At 34.3% G+C, this 24,805-nt stretch overlaps 1 protein-coding gene across 1 annotated transcript in view; it reads left to right on the plus strand.

The window, feature by feature from the left end:
• The window catches only part of LOC126969410 (thrombospondin type-1 domain-containing protein 7A-like), a 131,965-nt gene that overhangs the window by 92,796 nt on the left and 14,364 nt on the right, over window positions 1-24,805 (plus strand). The window contains exons 5-16 of the mRNA XM_050814810.1: window positions 2,692-2,837; window positions 4,637-4,765; window positions 5,501-5,709; window positions 7,044-7,149; window positions 9,200-9,408; window positions 10,751-10,946; window positions 14,527-14,681; window positions 16,094-16,206; window positions 17,804-17,913; window positions 21,139-21,324; window positions 22,457-22,601; window positions 24,346-24,444. Coding sequence (XP_050670767.1) covers window positions 2,692-2,837; window positions 4,637-4,765; window positions 5,501-5,709; window positions 7,044-7,149; window positions 9,200-9,408; window positions 10,751-10,946; window positions 14,527-14,681; window positions 16,094-16,206; window positions 17,804-17,913; window positions 21,139-21,324; window positions 22,457-22,601; window positions 24,346-24,444 — 1,803 coding nt within the window. The remainder of the gene's footprint in view (window positions 1-2,691; window positions 2,838-4,636; window positions 4,766-5,500; window positions 5,710-7,043; window positions 7,150-9,199; window positions 9,409-10,750; window positions 10,947-14,526; window positions 14,682-16,093; window positions 16,207-17,803; window positions 17,914-21,138; window positions 21,325-22,456; window positions 22,602-24,345; window positions 24,445-24,805) is intronic.

A 24,805-nucleotide genomic window follows, 5' to 3' on the forward strand; every position in this document is an offset into this window, starting at 1 on the left:
TGATTTTTGCTTCGTTATGCCAAAGAAGTATAACTTCTTGAGTGCAGACATACACATTGTTTTATATTATTTCTAACAAGTGGTCGCAAGCGCACCTGTCTATATTTTGTTTACGTAATAATCTTATCTTAAATCAGATTTGATATTTTTTTACGAGCAACCCTTATTTATTTCCTGAAGTAAAAGTAGCCAAATAATGTCCCGACAGATCATCACATTCGAAGACTAAACCGAACAAAACTGGTTAAAGTTTATAATGAAGTTATCAAAAAAAAACTATTTCACCAGTTAGATACCTCGAAGAAAAAATTAAAAAACACTGTCTATTTTTTTCCCACTACAGTAAATCATGGACAAACCTCAATGAGTGTTTATGTGCGTTAGTATAATTCACAATTTCAAAGTCAAAGTCAAATAAACTTTATTCAATTAATCTTAACTTAAGCGCTTTTGAACCGTCACTATAAATATTTCTTTTAAATTACTAAATCTACTATGTTTGGAAAAAGTTGAGCTCGTGAGAAGAACATATAAGAAACTCAACGGCCACTCTTTTCAATCAATAGAGTATTTTACAATGGCTGTAATATACAAAACAAATTAGTTTGTAAGGCGCTGTATCCAATATATGAATTGTGTTAGTTAAAAGCGTCTTGTGTACCAAATATTTAATAAAAAAAAAATAAAGGGATGCATGAACCTTTAGAGCTTGAATTCGTTATTTGATTAAGGATCAAACCCTGCCCCCTTCGTCACCCCCTTCCCGCCGTTGTTTCTTAATATCAGCACGTAGTATTTTAATGTTGTTAGGGTTATCCATAATTTTAAGCATGATATTTGAAATGTTTATTATGTTATAATTTTGTTATTTTCCGGTACGAAAACAATTGAATGCATATATATATAGGTCTATAATTAAATATATATACCAAACATAGCCCGACATATTTTGTTGTGATTAAAAATCTAGGTCTGTATTTAAAAATTGATAAAAAAATTGATGACAAGCTATGTTAATAGATATATTTTCCCAAAAAGCTAGAGAGAAGCATTATAATGTATATCTGAGTCAAGAAGGTTATCAAATATTCGTCTTGGAAGTAGGGCTAAGTAGATCATGGAAGTCGCGACATGAATTACCAAACGGTTTCTTTAACTGGGTCATATTGCTGCCTTATGTATTGACTGAAGGGTCCCTCTGAATATAATCTCGGCTTATTTACGAGTAGCTATTTTCTCGGGTTTCATTCTACATCGAAGGTTCTTTATGATCGAATCAAATGCTTAATATATTTTTGCATTAAGATTTTATGGTTCGTTGCTCAATTAGAATTTGATATTTAATTTATTTATATATTAAACAAAACCTCATCCCTTGTTCTTAGTTAGTTAGTGTGACTGGGCTGTTTAGGCTCTTGATTGGACCATTGTGCGCGTCCATCTGGCCGTCTCAGACCATCTCAAATACTAGCGGCCTTTTCATATTACTACAGAGATCAGGAAGCGCTGCTGGAGATCAAATGGTTGTTGTTTGGCCACACTTCTGCAATCTATAAGCACGTATTCTGGCGTTTCTTCCGCCATAAGATACATAATAGCTTTTATAATAAAGTCCCAGCCACTGTTCAAATATTATCTATAAAAAAATGTCTCTGTCGTAAATCCTACTACTCCACAGCTGAATATCTAAGTGCTCCAACAGCCTGGGACTAGATTATGATTATTTTATAGCAATACAACATTGTATATTTTATTAAAAAGAGCGCAAAAAAAGAATGCTGGGAGAGTTGCTTGCGACACTTCTTCTCTCTCAGAGCGCCATTTGTTTCCGAAGCGGTAGTCTAGTAGTTATTAGAAATGATATCAAAAATAATTCTAAACAATCAATTTTGAGAAAAAATAATGCCTTTTTATGCCAAATCTATTTATACATTATTGGTCTTACAAAATAAACTTGGTTTAAATTCATACATGAGAATAAACCAAGTATATATAAAATGTTTACAAATAGACATATAATGGTATAAGTCAACATTTTATTTTGTTATTTGTCTGTCTATTGTCAGTAATTTCACTGGCTATGGCGTACACAGTACACATTACTGCTTCACGGCAGAAACGGAAACGCGGCAGTAGTAGTAGTATCTAGTATATTAGAAATGATATATAAAATATAATATGAAATTTGGCAATTTTTTTAAAGGGGTAAAGGATGCTTTCGATATAAAATCCTCATTAAAATTAGTCCATAATTTGTGAAGAAATCGGATAACATTACAGAGAATAATTATTGAGTTCCTCCTAGTGACACGACAGTGGGTCAGAGATAGGAAAATAATAGACTGCTTAAAAGAACGGACCTTTATTTGTGTTCACTTTTCCGAAAGCGAAAGCCGTTGTTCCTCTTGCGGTGCCTTCTGCATATCACACCGCACCGAACACTTGTTTTCTTCTATCTTCTCACCGGATCACTTTCCAATACTTTTCACTGCTTTATCTTCTCTTCCCACATAACTTTGACAACTCGTATTGTGGAGGACCAAAATAGTAAAAAGTAGTAAAAAAAGAAAGACTAAAAGTAGTTTTAAAGATCTTAGCATACATAGGGACAGACAGCGGGTATCAACTTACTATGTAGTGATAAAAACTTGAAATAAAAAGGATATTACTTAAATATATGTTTGGGTGCAGGTACTGCGGTGCCGGTGTCGCGAATATTGGGGCGACTCGAGTGTGTGTGTTGAAGGAGGACTGCTTGCTCGGAGAGTGGTTGCCATGGCGACCTCGCCAGGACGGATCCCTGGTCCGCACACGACGACTCAGGAAACTACCGCAAGGTGAGCATCAAATACCCAAAGTCGTTGTTTACAAAAACACGTTTATTTTGTAAAATATACACATATAATTAGGTATGTACGTATTATTCTATTTTTATCAGTAGATATATAGCTTATTTTAGGCAAAAGTACCGTATTTGTTGAATGAAAGTATTAGTAATAATCCAGTCACAATAAAAGAGAATGTTGCTCTACCATGGATGTCTAAATATGGAGGTGCTAGACGTTACATGTCACCTCACGGCCGAACCATACAATACCATTCGGAATATTCCATCGGTTAGCCTTTTTTTAAATATAATTCGTAATACCGATATTTTATACACCATTACTGCACAAGCCTCTTAATATCCGGAGCGTTGGGTTACGTGTGATACATATAATATATACAGATATATATGTATTACATGCTTAGTACGTATTACCTATACAATACTTCAATTATAAACCGCATTAAATATGTACATTAATATAAAGAAATAAAAACAAATCTTATAACAATATTTACAATACTACGACTACATAAAATTAAAACTATCATTACGTGGAAGCGTACCAAGAATACTGGAAGCATTACCGCGTTGGATAGCAAGGCTGATCCGTTGACCGAAATAGCTGCCAGCGCTTGGGTTTCCAGTAGCCTTATTGAGGCGCGAAGATAGTATTTTGAACATTCTCCGCGCCTCTGGGCCCCACGGGCCAAGTGTCTCGACACCAAATGTATGACTCACTGAGACCAACATATTTGCGACGCTTGCTGTCTTCGGCTGTCGAAGCAGCAGCCCCAGGACCAACTGACGTAACTTGGACATGAGAAGGAGCCAGAGTGTCAACGCAAGTAGCGTCTCACACCAGCGCCCATCCATTCCATCAGGATGCTTGCCATCGCGGCGGGTAATACCATTTGGCTCTAAAACAGCTGGTATATTAAGAGCGGCAAATGCCCTGCGGATGACTTCATTAATGCTGGCGTGCCGACTGATACGGCCTGCCGATTTTAGGCAGGATAACCCGTGGCGTCCAAGAGCATCTACCTGAACGCCACATCTACATTGATGTGGTTCATTCAGTTTTATACCTAGCCGGAGTGATACGCATATTGACAATGTCATATTGTCAAGTAGCGTTCCAATCGGCGCAGAAGGCAAGGCTTGTAACCAAAATCCCGACTCATTTTCTGTCACGGCCAAAAGACGAGCACGCTCTGTTATGTCAGTAGATGAGATCAAAAGATCATCAAAGGCTGACTTACAAAGAAGTGCGTCCCATGCTTTTTGACACTTTAAATCGCCTGGAAAATTTTGAATGTTTGCAATATTTAGCCAAGCATTGTTAGCTTCGTTCAAATACACAATCTCTGAGTTACCTGGTACATGATTTACAATTCTAGTAACCAAAGGCTGCGCACTATGTACTGAAGATAGAAATGCTGGTAATTACATAATATAAGAAAGATCAAGAGAAATAAACTTACGATGTCGACTTTGGAAGTGAGAGTAAGATAAGTAATGTAAGTAATAGTGGTCCGGGAATACTGCAGTATGCTCGTAGCGAACCCGGGTGTGGAATGCGAGTATCAAAGGGATTTTAATTTTAGATTTTGATGTGTGTTTTCAATTATTTATTTTATTTATGTTATGTGTGATGAAATTCGGCTACTGATATATAGCTTGACAATTCAATGACAATGAGAGAAACAATTTTATTAATTTTTATAACGGTTGCTATAGGTGACATTGCAGTGTATTGTGTGCAACTGTATTTTGTTGAGTATTAACATTTAATGTATTTCGTGTAAGGTGGTGGCAAAGAATGTGACGTAGTGGAAGAAGTAAGGCCCGCGATCATGGAGGCGAGCGCACATTGGACGCCGGGCCCCTGGGGCCCCTGTCAAGTTGCCGTCGAACTATCTACTACGACATTGCCTCGTAAGTTATTTAACTTTCTAATTTCATGTTCTGCTTGCTTGACCATGTAGGTACAATTTATTGTTGCTCCGTATATTATAATCTTAAGAAGGCTTCGGCTGAAAGTAAAGTCAAATTAGACAGTTTGATAGGTGTAAATCATCACAAAAGTCATACAATAATTTATTTTTGACAAGAATATGTTAATATATGTATTTGCCATATCAGGACCTCGGCAGAAAAATATTTGAAATGACCCGCTAAATCTCCAGACAATAGTTAGAAAAGCTTTGAAAATTTGCAATATTAAATTTTGTCGTCGTCCACGCGTGGTCGATGTCGCTGGTGATTATTGTATTATAATTGAGCCTAAATTATCCTAATGCATCTACATCATACATTGGTAGAAGAAAATCTATTCGGTATTTTTATACTTCAACGCGTTCAAAATGAAAAACGCAGCGGGGCACTTTGTTATATTTTAAAGTATGACATCTATTTTACTACGTTTTTGTAGTGCATCTCATATATTTGTAGATATACAGAGTTGATGATTTTTATGCTACTCTGATATCTATTAAAGATTTTTTCAATTAGGGATAGAATTAGTAAAAATTTAAATAGTACCTCTATTAAGAGTCTTAAATAAGACATAATTTTATTAATAGAAAATGGTGTATTTTTCCTTTAATCTAAAAATAAATGCTTGTAATTTTAATTAAGTTCAATAAAAATTATAATTTTTTTATCATGCAGCTAACGATGAAGACGATGATGCGGATGATGATGACGCGATTTATGATGAAGAAGATGATGAGTCTGACGAAACGGAGAAGGTATCAGAGGCTAGCTGCGGTGGAGGGGTGCAGCGTCGAGAGGCCACGTGCGTGCGTGCTGACGGCAGGGCCCTACACCCAGCTCAGTGTGCGCACGCCCCTATGCCTACACTAGTACAACCCTGTGAGGTGGGCTATTCGTACTACTTTAGACAATGTTTCAGAAAATTTACCTTCGAGCTTCTTCCATTTAATTTATTATAAACATCCAAATGATCGTAGAGCTAATAAAATTGGTTTGATTTAGTTTAATTTTGAGTATGTTACGGGAACTAAAAGAGCATATTTTACTGTAATGGATCTGTTTTTTTATTATCAATGGTTTATATAGTTTAAGCGTAAATTGTGAAGGCACTAACTTGAACATAGTATGATGGTAGTAGTGTAACATAATAAATATGTACTTAAGAGTTATACAAAATTATAATGAAACTGATATCATTTTAGGGAGGTTTTTACTACTAACATTCTTTAACTTTTTATTTTACAAAAAAATTCATGTCGGTTTTTGCTAATATAAACAATTTGTTATGTTTTTCAATTGATAACCCTCACTTCTGGGATTAAAACACAAATAAAATTTGAAAACAAAATTTTATGGATGATGCGGAACTCGACCCCACGACCTCTCGCGTTCCGTGCGAGTGATCTCCTAACTGAGCTAACCGTTCGAGTGACCTATCGTCATAAAATCTTGTATGCCCTGTTCAACTCTCAAGTTGTGGCTTATGTAAAATAGATCCTGTAGTGAGGGTTATCACTTTAAAAACATAACAAATTTTTCGTCATTATTAGCAGTTAGCCGAGGAAAGATATTTTATTACTTTTTATAAAATAAGCGTATTGAAGAACTTTAAGCGTAAAGTCTTACTCCTTATGTTAATTTAATTGTATCTATAAATCAACTGACAAGGTGACGATAGTCATCTCTCAATTTCATCAACTTCCATCATCTGTACAGCGGTCTGAAATATTTTCTTTTATAAGAAAGGGTATAAGTTTTGATCAGTCCACTTTAAAATCCAGTTATTATAATAGGATTCAAATGGTGTTGAGGAAATAGGTAAAGATAAGTCCAGTTTGTAAGTGTTTCAAATAACAGCGACATTTTACTCATCTTCGTAAAACAATGTTAATTCAAATTCAAATATTTTTATTCAAAATAGGATATAATATCACTTGAATATTGTAACTCAAAAACTACCACCCATTCCAAAAGGTATGACTCAGACATGAGAAGAATGTTTGATGTTGATGAGAAGAAACGTCTTTTAACAGTTCTTTTGAATTTTGTAATTCATTTATTTTGAACATTTTCTGGGATCTTGTTGTAAAAGCATATACAACGGTCCACAAAAGAATTACTCGACTTAGCCGAGTAGTAGGCATTATAAGTGTATGTTTGTTGCTGGTTTTTAACATTTTGGTTATGACAGTTTCTAGCAAATTTACTTATGATATAGGTGCCTTGCCCCCGAGACTGTCAAGTTGGAGAATGGGGAGATTGGGGTGCATGTCAGCCTACTGATGGGTGTCCACTATTTCCCGTACAGCAGCTCACTACGACAGGTACTTTGTTTGTATTATTTTTTTTTCTTCTTTTCGGGAAGAACTTGAGGCTGCCAAGGCAATTTTTAATTGTCATCCCTTTAATTTACCATAAGATTTTAATAATTAAAATTATGTTTACTTTTGAAGTTATAGTTCTTTAGGCGCGTTATGAAAAAATGATGAGAGTGAAATTTTAAGATGCGCGCGCATCACTGTAACACAAAAGTAACATGTTGAAGTTGGTTCCTAAAATTTTCTGACGTTTGCGTGTTTTTTTTTTTATAAATTTATTTAATCATAAATACAGTGAAACCTGGTTAAGTGAGACATCAAGGGACCTGCAATGTCGTTTCACTTAGAGGTATTCCACTTACCCAGTGTCTCAGATATACAGGTATAAATAAATATCTGTCTCATTTACAGAGGGTTCCATTAATAGAGGTGAGAATACAGGTTATTTCAATTATACAGGTGCGATCATTAAATAAAATAACGTGTTATGTATGTAAATGAGTTTTAATAAAAAAAATATTATGTACTTAAAGGTAATCATACAAATGTAATCAACAAAAATATTCAAGCACGTTTTTACACGTAATATGTATGTACGAATATGGAAACAGAATGTATAAATTATAAAAATCTGTCATTTTAGTTTTTCGTTTGGAAGTATCAGCCATCAGATGTTTTTCGATATTATAAATTTTATCAAATATGCTTTGGTCACCAATTGATGACATTTCAAAATAACTGTGATATGATAGTAAAGCGAAACTAAAACTGAAGGTAATTGAAGCTCAAAATTTGTACTTACGTACTTGGAATTACGTGTGGAATTTGTGGGTAGAATAAGAATGAGTAAACAAACAATGTTAGCTATGATGATAAATCGAAAGAACAAATCCCAGATATAGAGGTTTACCTCGTCCCACTAACAGAGGTAATTCAGTGCCAAAGTGTTGGGACCTCAGCATGAGTTCCAGTTATGGAGGTTTCTCACCATTATCCAGGTCCCATTTAACCAAGTTTCACTGTATATGCACAGTTGGTACTTAAATTTTACATCTCGCCAAACTGTTGCAACAGTTTGTAGGCGAGTTTACGCTCTTAGACAATATTATACTATTGTGCATCTATAATAAATTATACCTAATTTGTTCGTTATATTATACACTATTACTAATACACATCTAACATTACACACATATCATTACTTAGTTAATATTCCTAAAAACATATTAAAATCTTACCTGTATACATATAACTAAACTATACTACTTTAAATATTAAGGCTTATGTGGAGACGTTAAGAAAGTGCTCTTTTAAATGTTTTCTTAAGTACTACTCTACAGTCTTTTTTATCCTCTCTTAACCATTCTATACTATTAAAATTTTTGGCACAACATATTCCCTTAATCTTTCCCCATAGTAGTTACATATTTTTGGTATTATATATATATATTCCTGATATTCTTTCTCAAATTTTCCCTCAGATTAACAGGGTTTTTAAATCTATTTGAGTAATAATTTTCTTTTGTTATTAAATAGTTTACTTTGTTAATTACTGGCAGTATTTTTAAGTCTTTAAATATATTGTCATAATTTTTTCCGTATTTTTCCTTTTCCTTGCTTCCAATTATTAGTTTTAATAGTCTAATTTGAATTTTTTCAATCTCGTTTAAGTAAGTCTTAAACGTTTTACCGTAAATATTTAGACCATAGCTTAAGACTGAATTCGTTATTATTTTTGGTACATTATAAGTACAAGCAAAGGGTTCAAGCCTATACAGCCGTATTCATTATTTAATAATTAATTGTCAATGCCATCTTTGCAAGATTTTTACAAAATCGTTCTTTCTAAAAACGTAGAATAGCACGAGGAATAAATAATTCGTTTTGCCAAAGAAGTATTACTTCTTGCGTGTACTAACACACACTTTTAATTTAATTTACGATGTTTCGTGACTGCAAAATTGTGTTTAATACTCTATAGTTCTGATCAAAAAATATGTTATGCAGTAAATTCTAAGACTTAAAACCAGTCATGTAATCTCATTAATATTTTTAGGGTACAGCGTTCGTCGTCGCCGCATAATAGCAGCGGCTTCTGGGGGAGGAGCTCCGTGCCCTCCCCTAGAAGAAAAGAGAACTTGCAGTACTCCCCGATGTGCCTCATGGAAAGCCCTACCATGGGGCCCCTGTGTGCTCAACCAAGCACACAGCACGTGCGGCCCTGGCAGACGCAGTCGAGATCTGCGATGTGTTGGACACGACGGGGTATAAAAATTATTTATACCATACTTAATTATTTAACTAATAATTGGACGTAGTTCCTGAAAAACGTTCCAAGCTACAAACATAACATTTTAAGGAATTCGTGTTTAAAGTTTAATAAAAATTTGTGAATTTCATACATGTACGTTGGGCTACTATGTCATGATGTCATTTAAAGAGTGACAGTAGGGCTGCCATTTTTTGTCAGTCCGTTAATATGAATCACGAGACCAGTTTTGTGTTCTTAACTCAATTTAGACATGATTGTGGTTTGGAACGTTTATCTGGGATGATGTCCAATTAATTTTGAAGATTATTTAAATGATCAGCCTGAAATAGAACTTCTCTACTTAAGTGTGATTTGTTTCTATGTGATTTTAATTTTTTGATTTTATTTATATTATTTGATTTGTTTGATTTTAATTTTATCTGATTGATATTATTTATTCATTGTTATGAAATTAACCCCCGACGTGGAAATTTGTTTAAATTACGCAGTATCTATTGTTTATGTTACCTAACAAAGCGCTAGCTTGTTTAAAAACAAAAACGTCGACGTTCTTTTTTATAAACAAGCCCAAACACTTTAAAAGCAATAAATTATTTTGTAACCCGAGCCCGTTGCGTCATGCGGTGACCTTGGCGTCGGTAGACAGGATAGGCTCGTGCGCAACGCGTGGTGTGGCAGCTGGGCACGCCAGCTGTTAAGTGTATGACTGAACTTATGTCATTTTTAATCAATGTTATGAGTTCAATAAACGTTTTGATTTGATTTATTTGGCTAAATTATTTGGAGCGTTATGATTCCCGTGTGAATGAAATTAAGTAAAATGTTGAAAATTGTTGTTTGTATTTGACAAGTTATTTATTTATATTCAATTTGCCTTTAAATTTAATAATTTGTGTATATTCATGAAGTTTTATCTAATCTGGCATTAGTGTTAATACGTGTCAAAATGATTTACGGCCATTCCCAATATTCAGTCTATCTCTTACTTGAGATAGAAATCGTAACTATCGTTGACTTTTCTGTCCTAATAAACTTATCGACGGTAACTCACCTTATCCGTGCACGCTGTCTGTCAATGGGTTGGCGTTTAGCTTCAGATTTTTGACGGCTAATTACTCACAGTAGAAGGTAGTAATTCATCTCTATCTGTAGATTGTATATTGGGAACGGCATTTAACCGACAAGTCGACATAACAAGTTTGTTTGTTGCTTATGTCAATATTATTATCGTTTTGTTTAATTGTTTTTATTATTTTGTAATTATTGTGTGACCATTTACTGAGTGCGAAGTATTTAAACAGGTCACATTGTTTTAAAACATTATAAATTTAATAGAAAGAAGCTCAGCGCGCTTGGTGCAGTGGCAGTGGAGCTCCGGCCCGTACTGAGAGGTGCCGGATCGCGTGCCCCGGGGACTGTGTTGTGACGTCATGGGGCCCCTGGTCGTCGTGCTCTGCCTCCTGCCTCGCTCCCGGTCACGCGCGCCCCTCTCGATCCAGAAAGAGATTTGTCATTGCACATGCTGCTCCAAGTAAGTACAAAAGTACTTACCTACTTTCAAATTTAAATAGTATCAAGATACTTATTAAAAAATAAAACTACCCACAAAAAAAAAATTTTGAGTATTAAATATAAACAATTTGTTATGTTTTTAAAGTGATAACCTTCACTTCTGGGATTAATACATAAATAAAATTTGAAAACAAAATTTTATGAACGATGCGGGACTCGAACCCACGACCTCTCGCGTTCCGTGCGAGTTCTCTCCTAACTGAGCTAACTGTTCGAGTGAAGTACCGTCATAAAATCTTGTACGCTTTGTTAAACTCTCAGGTTAAGGATTTTCACTTTAAAAATATAAAATACTAGCTGACCCGACAAACATTGTTCTGTTCATAATAAAAAAAAACCTCTTGCGGATGGAATTTTGGAAAATCCGTTCTTAGCTGACCTCTACTCGGTGAAAAGAATGTTCCTACCAAATTTCAAGTCTTTAGCTCTAGTGGTTCCAGAGATATCGTGATGAGTGACTATATACGTGGAAATCTCTTATATATATAGATTGAACTTCGGAAATGGATTGTCTTGATTCATACCACAAACTTTCAAGGATTGGCCTTAAGATTTGAATGATCAGGGCGAATGCGAGACGGATCGAAAATTAAAGATTTGCGGGCTAACTCGTCATGCAAAATGTTCATTAAGTAGTTGCTGCAGATCTGAAGAATTGCTATTATCAATGCTGCATTGATCTCTTGACATCGATCAAGTTATTTGTCCATGTTGCCCATGAAGTATAATTGTAAAAATTTAAGCTGTGCATCTTCGAGAAGTTGCAGTGATCCTATACGATGGCGAAACTGTCCTTATATCTACAATATCAAAAGCAAAACCCGTATTACTGATTTATAAACACTTTTTTTAGAATTACCATACATAATACATAGGAATAATTATAGTACGTATGTTATTCTTTTACTGTATTGTGTGTAAGTATGTAAATAAATAAATACCTTGAATGTCGGATTAAATCCTCGTTCTTAGATGCCTGCCCCAAATGAGGTCATTTGGAAACAAACATTGTATTTTTGAGTGTTTTCTAGAACATGGCAGCACAATTCTTTTTGCGTTTCTCCGCAGAATACTCGTATACAACGTCCATCGGCCCAATGCGAAAGCTAGTATGCAAGCAGTACTACAGTACAGTATAAGTACTGCAATCGTATCGAAACGCTGCTCGATTCAAATCAGTACTTCATAAACTTCTTCTTGTGCGTCGAAAATTATCTATTAGTTGTTGATCTCTGAGGTTTTACTGGACGATTTCGTATTGCCAGCCGATCCGTTTGCTCTTGTGATTCATAGCACGAAGACGATCCATACTAACGCGATTCTTTTCACCTGCAATTTCTTGTTCTTCTTCAGTCCTGTCATTCGCAATATTTCGAATCCTAGTTGCATTACGTCTTTTTCGGGAATAATTTGATCGTCTTGGTCGTGACATTGTTAATGATAATATCGGCACAATAAGCTAATAGAAACTCGAAACAAACGAACCAACCGGTCAACTTGAATAACATGACGTGCACTGTCAGTTGTATTTTATAACTCATGTAACGTGAAACTAACAAAAAACTTTATTGAATTCTTTCTATTCTCGAGATGTCATCAAAATTTCAATCCATACATAATGTATAAGAAAATATTTTTTTTTATAATAATATTTTTTCGTAATTTTTTTGATATTTTATGACTTATTATATGCTACTCCTCGTCTCCTGGCTCTAATCTACCTCCTCACCAATTTTCAGCCATATCGGTAAAGCCGTTCTTGAGTTATAAATAGTGTAACTAACAGGACTTTCTTTTATATATATAGATGATTCTATTGTGTCTTGCAAAATTGAGTAACAATTGGTTGTAAAATACAAATAAATCCACCACGGAATTTTGGAATGATAGGAAATATTACAATTCCCCAAAAATCTCAGTCTTATTTTATTATTTACAAGCATTTTGCATCGTTGCCGTAATAAAAAAAGCTATTGTTCATATGTAGTGCGGTATCTAGTTGAAGCACAGCGGTGACCAATCCTTAATCTAAGATTATTGCATTATTTTCTAAAGATTGAAATTTTTAAATTCATTAGATCTTTTATATGAAATTACCGATTTTAATAATATAAAAAGTACATATTTTAAAGGTATTGAAACGTTCTTTAATAAAATACCATTTAACGGGATAAGTATTGAATACGGTATACAATATGAATAATATGGTTTGATTATTGTTTATGAACTTTTTTAATGTAAAATAGTATATTATTGCAAAGGCCGGGAAATAGGCAATTGCAGGTCGAGTAAGAGTTTCACTAAATACGAGACAGGCAATTTCCATTTCCCGCCGAGGCATATATAGGGCTTTTCTCAAAAGAATGCAGGGAAATAAAGCAAACTTTTTATAAAATACATTTAATTTAATTTACCTTTGTCACTAAATATATTATATCATCTGGGGCTTTAATTAAAAATTGCTTTATGTTTTCGCCAGTAAAAATTTTCGATTTCTTGCTTTTGAATTCGGTCGATTGTCGTTTAAGGAAAGTAATATTTTTTCAAGTTAATGCCGTTTTTAACATATAAATAGAATACATTGCCCATAATGTAGATGGCTTAAAATACGCCAAAAATACTGTTTCGGAGAAAATCTTCACCTTTTTTCTCGTTTTTCCAACTCATAAAATTTTCATATACCTTCATGTATTTTTCTTTTAACTTTCCTGGAAGCAGATTTTCCATTGCCAATATGGCTTCTGATCTTAAATCTGGTGGAGTAAAATCAATCTCCATTTCACTCTCTGAACCGTTGGAACTCATTTTAATTAATATTAAATTTATATTTATTAAGTAGGTATGTAAATAACAAATCAAGACGATTTTTTATTTATTATCTGTACCGACAGGCAAACTCAAAGAGACTATGGTATGCCAAGAATGACAAAAGAGATCCGATCAAAGAGTATTTAATTAACCCGAGCACGCCGTTTCATACAACATTGCAGGAGCGTTGTAATGTTCCAAATTCAAAAAACGCTCCTGCAATGGATTTGATTTTCTTTGTCCGAAAATTCGATACTTCGCGTGTTCTTTTTTCGAAAATAATGACCATATTTCCATGCATGATTGAAATAGTGGCATAACTACAGTAGTTGGACTATATATATATAGTTGGATATGGTATCGCGGACTTTTTTGTAGATAATGATACGTTCTATAATACTGTGGATTTTTTTTTCTATCATCAATAGCACGCGATGACAGATTTTTTATGACTATTTTTGTCACACCTTGGGTTATATTATTGAATTTTTATTAGTTATCCCCATTTTATTTTAATTTCATATAGCTCATGTCACTCAGTAAAGATGCAGCTTTCTAATGGTGAAAGAATTTTTGAAATTGGTCCAGTAATTTTTGTGTGAAATCATTACAAACATACATACGAAAACACAAATGTTTTCTCTTAATAATATCAGTTTAGATAAGAGAAGTTTAGAGTATATTGAGAAACAATTTAATTTCGACCTAATATCTGTCTCGTTTGTCGTTAGATGGCTGGCCGTGTCCCGCTCCGGAATTATTAATTCAAAATGAAAGCTGCAACACTCACGCCTGCGGGACGTACTCGTGGCTCTCGACGCCGTGGGGCCCCTGTGAGCGGCGTCGACAGGATTACATTGCCCCTAATAACTACACTGATCTACAGGTGAGATGTAACCCTTAAATTATACAAAATTATTATTTATTTATGCGTGGGTTTATGTGTTCTTACAGGCAGGCCTAGACATATATAGGCATATAGACTTTCGCTGTTCTGTTTTGCGTTACAATAATCATTAAACATCGTATATAACATATAATACTTATAGTGGCGAGACTGTAAGATAATTCTAGATTCTGATCATAAGAGATATCCTTGCTTTTATTTCCGCTAGGGTCAGATTCTATTCTAATATTTCGTGTTGATTCATTTGTGTTGACGTATTCTAGTTCTATATTTGAATGTGGCAGTAATCTGTGGTTTCACTCACGTATAATATGTATATTTAATCTCAAATTGTTTTTGGACATAATTAAGATCAATATTTTTGGAGAATTATGCCAACGTACGCGGATGAAACGGACCGAGCTAGATTACTTCAACACAGTGGGATTAACATTAATTCTTCTATGATTGAAAGCATTAAAGAGATTCAAAAATTAAAATCCAACCCACTCCATACTTCATATCTTTTCGGAGCTTTAATGGGCCATCACTAATAGCTAATGTTTAAATTATATAAGCCCTTGCATATGTCAAAGTATACTATAATAAACACATAAATCACACACATCTATAACACAACCAAACTTGGATTGAATCCTCGCTAATTCAAGAATCTTAATTTCTGCATTGTAATGGGCAGAGCATATCAATTACCATCAGCTGAACGTACTCTTCGTCTCGTCCCTTATTGTCATAAAAAAAATCTTAGCAGTTCCGGAGCGTCTTTTTTTAGATTTATTTAAAAAAAGACTAGTTAGGAAGTGTAGCCCATGTGTAGTTCTGGCTATCATATGCAAAAATATATTACAAAACTGGCTGGTAGATCCCTAAATCTCGAACCGCATTTAAACAATAAAAAATCTCATGAGCCTTATAATTTGAACAGATATAAGATTGGTTAACAACTACTTCGAAGAATTTTGGGCCAATTATACTACAATATCTTATATAAATATAATGAAAATGGTCTTTGTTTGAGGCTCATTCACGCCTAAAACACTAATTGTACCGAGATGAAACTACCACCATTCAATGCAAAATTAATCTTAGATGCTTTATGGCTACTTATTTTTTGAATTCCAACGTTCCTTCCTTTTAGAATTAGCCCAGCGAAGCGGGCGGAAATGGCTAGTAATATATATAATGAAAATGGTCTTTGTTTGAGGCTCTTTCAAGCCTAAACCACTGATCGTATCGACATGAAAGTACCACCACTCGATGCAAAATTTATCCTAAATGATTTATGGCTACCTATTTTTCGAATTCCAACGGAAAGTACGTTCCTTTTAAAATTAGCCCAGCAAAGCGGGCGGGAACGGCTAGTTTTCTAATAAAATTTGTATGTTATATAGGACAGTGACCCATACAGTCAGAGTGATGATGGTGAACCCTGCATAGAGGAAGGGGAGATGAATAGAGATGTTATGTGTGTACAGAATAATGCCGATGTTGTAAGAGAAGCCTTGTAAGTAATTTTAAGTGCATTATAAATTATTGTAATAATATTAAAAATTAACTGTTTTATTATTAGTCTTGTATGCTTTGTTCAACTCTCAGGTTGGGGCTTCATCTACACGATCTACTTTACAGTTGATAACTTGCTCAAACCCAATATTTGTATATTAGAAAATTGATTTGAGATGTCGCTCTTGTAAATCTCATCTATATAAACCTTTATGTAGTATTAGTCCTATGTCTTTTTGTATATCAACTTAACAGCTTAAGAGACGCTGATGCAAATTATTATATTACACTAAGAACATGTAATTGACGACATATCCCAGATGGTTGCGAAACGTGAAGTGGCAGTGGGCAGGGAACATAGCTCGACGGACAGATGGCCGTTAATTTCCTCGAATGGCGACCACGTACCGGAAGTTCACGTATTGGTAGGCCACCACAAGATGGACCGACAATCCGGTCAAGATCGCAGGAATAGGTTGGATGAGGCCAGCTAAGGACTGTGACAGTGGACGTCTTCCAGCTGAAATGATGATGTAATTAAGTAACTGCACAAATAATAGGCTACCGATAACTATCATGATATCTAAAAATATGATAATGTAAATTAAATAGGTTTCAAGTATTTGTTATACTATTACTATACTATCAGCTGTTGAATCACAAATATTGGAGACACAAAACGCAACCTGCTACCATCTACAATCAAAGTCTTACCGTCAATAATGCACAGGATAATTTTAATGTGGTGGACTAAGTTTAGAGGTGCACACAGATTTAGATGTGGGCAAAAGCTCTTCATATTAGTAATCTAACTAGTTATTGAAGACCATATGGTTTATGGCCGAGACATGTTGCCCAAATGGAAGATAGCAGATACAGCGTATCGCGTAAGCTGCTAGAATCAATCAATCAATCAATCAAATTATTTATTTGCGTATAAACATGGTATGTTACGATGGTATAATTGTACAGTTTCACATGTTGCTCCAGGCTTAACTAGGCATGCAGATAAATTTAATACAGTAAATAGTATAAGGTAAATAACACATAACAAGATTAGATGAAATATGTCTACATGTCAGAAACAATAAATATTAATTATCATAATACTAAAAAACAATACAGAACCACTCACATAATAATAAAGTAATAACAGACTAACATAATAATAATAAATATTGTCTAATTAATTATTAACAAAAAGTTTCACATTTTGTGTTATGACATTACTCGCGTTCAGAAATTTATTTATCGTATAAAATAGTCGCTCACTTAACCAGTGTTTATGTTTTTTCTTAAAAAATCTTTTATTTAATAAATTTAAATTAAGAAGGCATAGTATTCAATGGAACCGAGTCATGTTAAAAGTTGTCTGGTTGAATAATGTTGAGTAAGCGATCTCCAGGCCTTTGGCATTACGAGATAGAACTAATTATCACAGATTAGGATGGTCTTGAAGTTCTTTCTAGACTAGGCTAACACAATGGGATGTAACACCCATTGATATAATTAATCACTGGTATGTTATTGTGCCAGCATTAGAGCAAACAAGGAGGATATATTATATGACGAATACTATGTTAATGATTGAATTGTAGATGTGCACCTTTGAAGAGGCCAGCGTCACGTCGTGCCTGCACCATTCGCTGTCGCCGGGGCTGTCGTGTTGAAGCTTGGATGCCGTGGTCTTCCTGTCCAAATAGCTGTGGTAATTTTAAACTATATAGATGCAAAAGCAGAAACTGACTGACCGATCGATTAACTCACAGCTGAAACCGCTGGGACTAGATACACAAAATTTTGCACAAATATTCCTTTAGTGACATAGGTGAGCACTAAGAAAGGATCTTTGAAAATTCAACCCCTAAGGGTGTCAAATAGGGGATGAAAGTTTTAAATAAACGCACAGGCCAAACCCAGGATTTGCAAAGTCAAAGAGACAACGGTGCAACGAAAAGTTTCTAACGTTAGCTGCCTTAACGATGGTGATATATGGTGTTAATAACAACTTATATGGATATACTGGTAAATGCGGATGAAGTCGCGGGTAACAGTTAGTGTGCAGATATAATTACGATAGAGTCAGTCAGAGTCAGTGAATTTGCATGCATGTTAATATTTCTCGCCGTATTTCTTCTATCGGTCTGTAATACATTATAAAAATATTTCAACGGTTACAATAACTACTCTAAGTAGTGCAGTTACATTTTTATTTCAGTTTGTAAACATGACAGACTTTTTAATGACCTTGACATTTTCTTTTCAACAAAACCAAAATTTAAAAAGCAAGTAAATGATATTTTAAGTGAACAGGATTAATATATATACATATTTTTTTATATAAAATTTCATTAGGTAACTCTTTTGTTTAAATTTAAAGTAATTTTGTAAATAACTTAGTTTTAACACATGTAATTTTACATTTCTTTCCTCTTTTTGTATGTACATATTACTTTAATTAATGTTTAACTTTGTTATTCATCATGTAAGATACTAGTAACTAAAAAATTAACCTGTGGATAACGATGTGGGTTCTCACTAAAATTAATTTAATATCTACTATACTTTGAAATTGTAAAATGTATTGTGTGAACTGTTTGTTGTCCCTAAGAAATAAAATAAATAAATGACTCAAGTTTGGAAAAATATATAAAATGTATTCGTCATCACATAAAAGTAATATCATTATTAGTTTGTTATATTGCATGCTACCAACACTAAATAACATACGTGTTTATTTTACTTTTTACAAGTCTAAAATTTCGTTCTAAGTACTTAAAACACATTAAAATTAAAATTAAAATTTAATTTAATTTTTTTATATATAACTAGCAGACCCGACAGACGTTGTCCTGTACACACGTGTTTGAAAAATTTTAAAAATCGGTCGACACGTTAGAAGGTCACTAACATACGTAGTAGAATTGTATATGGATTGTAATGTGAATCTAAACTAATCTCAAATTCACTGGAACACTCTAAAAAAATAATTAAAATCGGTCCTGCCATTTAGGAGGTAGTTCAATTGTGAATCTAAACCATCCTCGAATCCACTTGAACACACACAGAAAATTTCATTCAAATCGGTCCAGCCTCTTAGGAGGAATTTTTATTTATTTATTTATTTATTTAATAGGTACACACAACAGAATTACAACAAATACATAATAAAAAAAATAAACTATCAGCTAAATACAAGATAGGCTGCAACTCCACGAGGGTGTGTACTCAGCATGTTTAGCATAAGTTGATAACTATGCAAATACAACAGAAATAGCGATTTTAAAACTAACTTTAGGTAATGTAGTATTATAAAAGAAAAAGATAGAGAGAATATATATTTGGACAAATAGAAGTGAATAATTATGGTAGTTAAATTAAGATGTTTTTTTTAAAATTTAAACTAATTAAGGAATTTATATAAACTAGATTTCCATTTACAAACAGATGAACTGTGGATGTCAGGTACTTCACTGATTTCGAGTAGTAGTGCATTGTATTGACGACAAATTCTATAGATGGGGTTTTGGAAGGACACGTTATTATTGCAGAACGGAATAAAAGGCTGTTCATGTCTTGAAGACCGATTTGGAACTCTTAGATGGATATTCGACAAGAGGGAAGTAGAAATTGTGCCATCCAGTATTTTGTATAAAGTCGTTAGGCCATGCAATTTGCGACGACTCTCGAGGCTCAGTAACTTGAAGTGAGATAGCCTTTCCTCATATGTAGTCAGCTCCCTTTTTAGACCAAACCTAATCGTCAATACGCGAAGAAGACGTCTTTGAATAGACTCAAGCATATCAGTATATGTATTATATTGAGGTGACCAGACAATGGAGGCGTACTCGATTTGGCTCAGGATTAGCGACTTATAGAGTAACAGTAAACTATTTGGTGACTTGAATTCTTTAGTAGCTCTGCATATGAAGCCAGATAGCTTATTACATTTCTTGGCTATTTCTTCATAGTGATATTTAAAAGTTAGTTTCGAGTCAAAAGCAATACCTAGATCCCGTAAAACAAACTTCCGCTCAAGTGGTATATTATCAATTTTATAGTCAAACAAAATTGGGTTTTTAATACGAGTGAAAGATATAATGGAGCATTTTTTTTATACTCAAACTCATACTGTTAGCACTACACCAATCGAGTAGAGTATCAAGATCCAATTGTAGATTAATACAATCACTAACAGTTTTAATTCGACTAAAAATTTTAAGGTCATCCGCATAAAGCAGGGAAACATTTCTTAGCCTAGGGATCAGATCATTAATATATATAATAAACATCAATGGGCCGAGATGGGATCCCTGAGGAACGCCGGATATTATAGAGACTCGTCGTGAGTAGAATCCCTTCAGAGCTACTAATTGACTACGATTGGATATATAAGATTTTATATATAAGATTTTAACTGTCAACACACGTACAGAAGAATTATATATATACTAGCTGACTCAGGAAACGTTTTATTGCCATGTAAAGTAATTAAAAAAAATTTGGGGTATAAAAAGTAGATGCAACCGATTCTCAGACCTACCAAATATATCGTACTACAATTATTGTATTCGATTGCCTGATCTTGCAACCCAATAGCGGATTTGTAACAGAATAATATAAAAATCACGATACAAAAATGGTTCTAGATCGTAGAATCATAAAAGAATAAAAACAAAAAATTACGTCCAAAAAAAACCCTTAACATTTAGGAGGATGAAAAATAGATATTGTCTGATTATCCACCCTAGCCGATATGCACGCTAAGATTCACGGAAGTCGGTCGAGCCGTTTCGAAGGAGTTCAATTACGTACACCATGACACGAGAATTTTATATATTAGATAAAGATTAAATTTTAAAGTTTTATTCTCGCTATAAAAAAATTTTAGATTATATTATATTTAGCTCTGAAAATGTTATTGTTCCAACAGATCCAGGAAAACAGGTGCGTATTCGTCGCGTACACGGAGGCCCCAACTGCGGTCCTCTGCAAGAATCACGCCCGTGCCCCGTTCCCCGAACATGTGGGGCCCGAAGTCCCAGTTGGGTAACCGGTGAATGGAGTACGTGCCGCTTGCCGCCTTCGCAACGTTGTGGCATTGGGTATAGGGTTCGAAGTAAGTTAGTTAATTAATATTTGATTAAGATAACGTAATGGATAAATCTGTACATTATTAATATGATCACCATTAGCGAGTGTATGTACAGAAAGTTATTATGCTGAGTTTGTATAAAGGTTTGAAGTCAGATATTTAATCAATTTTTCTGTTATCTTCTGTATGATAAAAAAAGCGTAAGAAATTTTATATTTTTTTCGTAATTTTTTTTCACTGAAATAGATTTCACAAAAACAACTTTATTGAGGAGATTAAGTAAGAAAATGAAAGTCTTAGTCATAGAAATACAAATGTTTTGAATCAGGAAGTTTTTAACGTTTCATGTTCAATCTATTTAACTGTGCCTGCTATAAATTTAGAACATTAATTTTTAATCATCATCTAAAACAGAAGCAATTTGTTTGTTTATTATTCGATAGGACATAATTTATAGATTAGATTGGTTCCTTTTCTAACAAGGTAGCTGGAAGTATTTTTCTTTGCGTTACGTGACAGTTACATATTTATTTAAACAAAATACTTTCCAGGGAATCGAGAATGTAATCCTACAATGGTTAGGAAACGTCGGGTTAAATATTTAATAATAAGAATGTATATTTTTACAAAAAAAAATGCCTGAAAATTCAGTAACAATTACATGCGTATTAATCCTTTAACAAGTTATTTATTTGTTACTCACCTACATTTTAAATTTGATTTGATGATAATATTAATTTGAACCTGAGACCAATATATTTCTAAATGTCATGTTTTACAATGTCCAAGTAAAGTTACTTACAACTTATTTATCCGAATTAAGACATCAATTGTGGTTTACAATGTATAAATAACATGTAAGCGCCATTTAAATTATAGGATGGATCGAGTAGCAAAAATCATAGTTATCTGATGGATAGCCTGACAGAGTGAGAATTTGAGAAAAAAGACATTTGAAAAAATAATGTCAATTTATATAATCGTAGGAGCGCCCGAGATCTTAATAGAGATTTAATCGAGCGTCGTGGGCACCTTTTGTTGTTATAAAGTTTATCGTATGATGTGTCAGGTACCTTAGTTTAAAATGTATGTATCTTAGGAGTCTGCATTTTATTGTAAAGAGTTGTTCATTGGTAAATGTTTTCTTTATTCGAAGTCATCTGGTGTGGGTCTGATTCGCACCGTGTTGAAGCCGGCGCTTGTGGGGGTCAGCCAGTGCCGCCAAGTATAGCGGCGTGTCAGGTTGTGTGTGACGAAGTCCAGGCGATCACCTGTGATTCGGTCTGCAGTGATCCCCTCAAGTAAATAGACATCTACTTTAAAACCTGATATATTTTCTTAAATCGCAATTTAGTTAATCTCATGCTCTTAATGACAACGACAGAATCACCCACACATGTTATGTAGACAGGATCAGTTTAACCTTGCATTATTTTAATGTGTAAACCGCTTTTGACCATAATACTATGTTTTTTTTATGTTTGACTCAATTGAATAGCTGTAAGATTACCAAATAAATAAATAAATAAATGTCTATCCCATCAATGTGAGTGAGGCCTTCATTTTTTCACAGTAAGGTTTTTAATAAACTTTCTTCTACTTCAACCAAAGTATGGAATTAACATGTTATTGGGCGGTGTTTTCTGATTGTTTTTATGACAAGAAGAAACAAGACGAGCATGACGTTCAGCTGATGGTAATTGATACGCCCTGCCCATTACAATGCAGTGCCGCACAGGATTATTGTAAAATCCAAACATTTTGAGTGGCACTGCAATTGCGCTCGTTACCTTGAGAGATAAGATGTTAAGTCTCATTTTCCCAGTAATTTCACTAGCTACGGCGCCCTTCAGACCGAAACACAATAATGTTTATACATTACTGCTTCACGGCAGAAATAGGCGCCGTTGTGGTTCCCATAACCTAGCCGGCATTCTGTGCATCCTGAATGACATGGTTACCTTTTAAAAAAGCAAACCTTAACCTAAATCCGAAGCCGACAACGTTTCATTAATTCCTCATTAATAGTGTTGCAAGATAGTATGGGAGACGGTGAACACTTACCATAAGATGATGAGTATACCTGTTTGACATCTCTTCGCTATAAAATACTGGCAAAATTCTCATTCACTTGTGAATGATGCCTTGCATCGTCGTAGCTTAATTGAAAAGATTGTTAACATTCCGAGAACAGTCGAACAGTAACTCTCATTCATTGGAAAGCGAAAATTATTTGGCCCATGAGCATCCTGACAATCGGATAGCGAAGTTTTACAAATTCATTTGATTCCTCGGGCCAAATGGTGACATAGTGGAAAGTACCCATTACAAGGCAGTGCCACGCAGGATTCTTAAAAGCCCCGAATTAAGACATCATTTGCGTTTCACCATGTATAAATCTAACAGATAAGCGCCATTTAAATTATAGGATGGATCTAGTAGCAAATATCATATTTATCTGCTGGATAGCCTGACAGAGTGACAATCATTTGACAAAATAATGTCAATTTCTAAAATAATAGGGGAGCCCACGAGCTAAATAAAGATTTTGTTTATTTCTTAAGAGCCCCCAAATTCTGCTCGTCACTTTGAACCATAATGTGTGTAGTCTCGTATTAATATATCTTTTTACTACATTCTGTGCAAAGAAGCCTCTCACATCAAATAAAAAAAAAACGACTATAGCGTTCACGTAATGGCCACTTTTATCCTTCACTCAACACGCGACGTGGGACATATACTACTACGATTCTCCATCACATAGCTTAGACTAAGTAAACACTCAAAAACTAAAACGCGTTGAAAGAGATGAGACCTTGCTAAATCAGTTTTGTATTTTATATATAGAACCAAGCGATTGCTTGAAAACTTAGATAAATTTACCCCTTTTAAGATTGTCTGGAGTTTATTCTTTTATGTCAACTAGATATTTAAATTTTTTATTACGCTTAACTTTAAACGGAAAACTGCACATAAAGTTCTATATATTAAACATTTTTTATAGTAAAAAAATAATGATTTGAATAATGTTGAATTATACTTCAGATATTTAGATGCATCGGACCCTGACATTCCATCGTGTGTCTGCAAGAACGTGACTTTGGAGTTGCTACCAACCGACTCTGACTGCATACTTCCCTCAGGGTAAGTAAAAGTGGCAACTTACAATTTGACAAAATTCGTCAATAAAAAAATCAATAAAAAAATCATCAAACATCGGGGCATCGCTGTTTAACCTGATTCCTGCCGCCGAATTCCACCTTCGCAAGACACGCCGCAAGTTAGGATATCATCCTCACCATCTGGATGTGTGGCGGTCCTCCACAGTGCGGTTTTCAAGGAGCTTTCTTCCACGTACTACAAAGCTGTGGAATGAGCTTCCTTGTGCGGTGTTTCCGGGACGATACGACATTCGACTTCAAAAAAAGCGCGTACACCTTCCTTAAAGGCTGGCAACGCTCCTGTGATTACTCTGGTGTTGCAAGAGATTGTGGGCGTCGGTGAT

This window comes from Leptidea sinapis, chromosome 18 (assembly GCF_905404315.1).
Source record: "Leptidea sinapis chromosome 18, ilLepSina1.1, whole genome shotgun sequence".
Classification (NCBI taxonomy): domain Eukaryota; kingdom Metazoa; phylum Arthropoda; class Insecta; order Lepidoptera; family Pieridae; genus Leptidea; species Leptidea sinapis.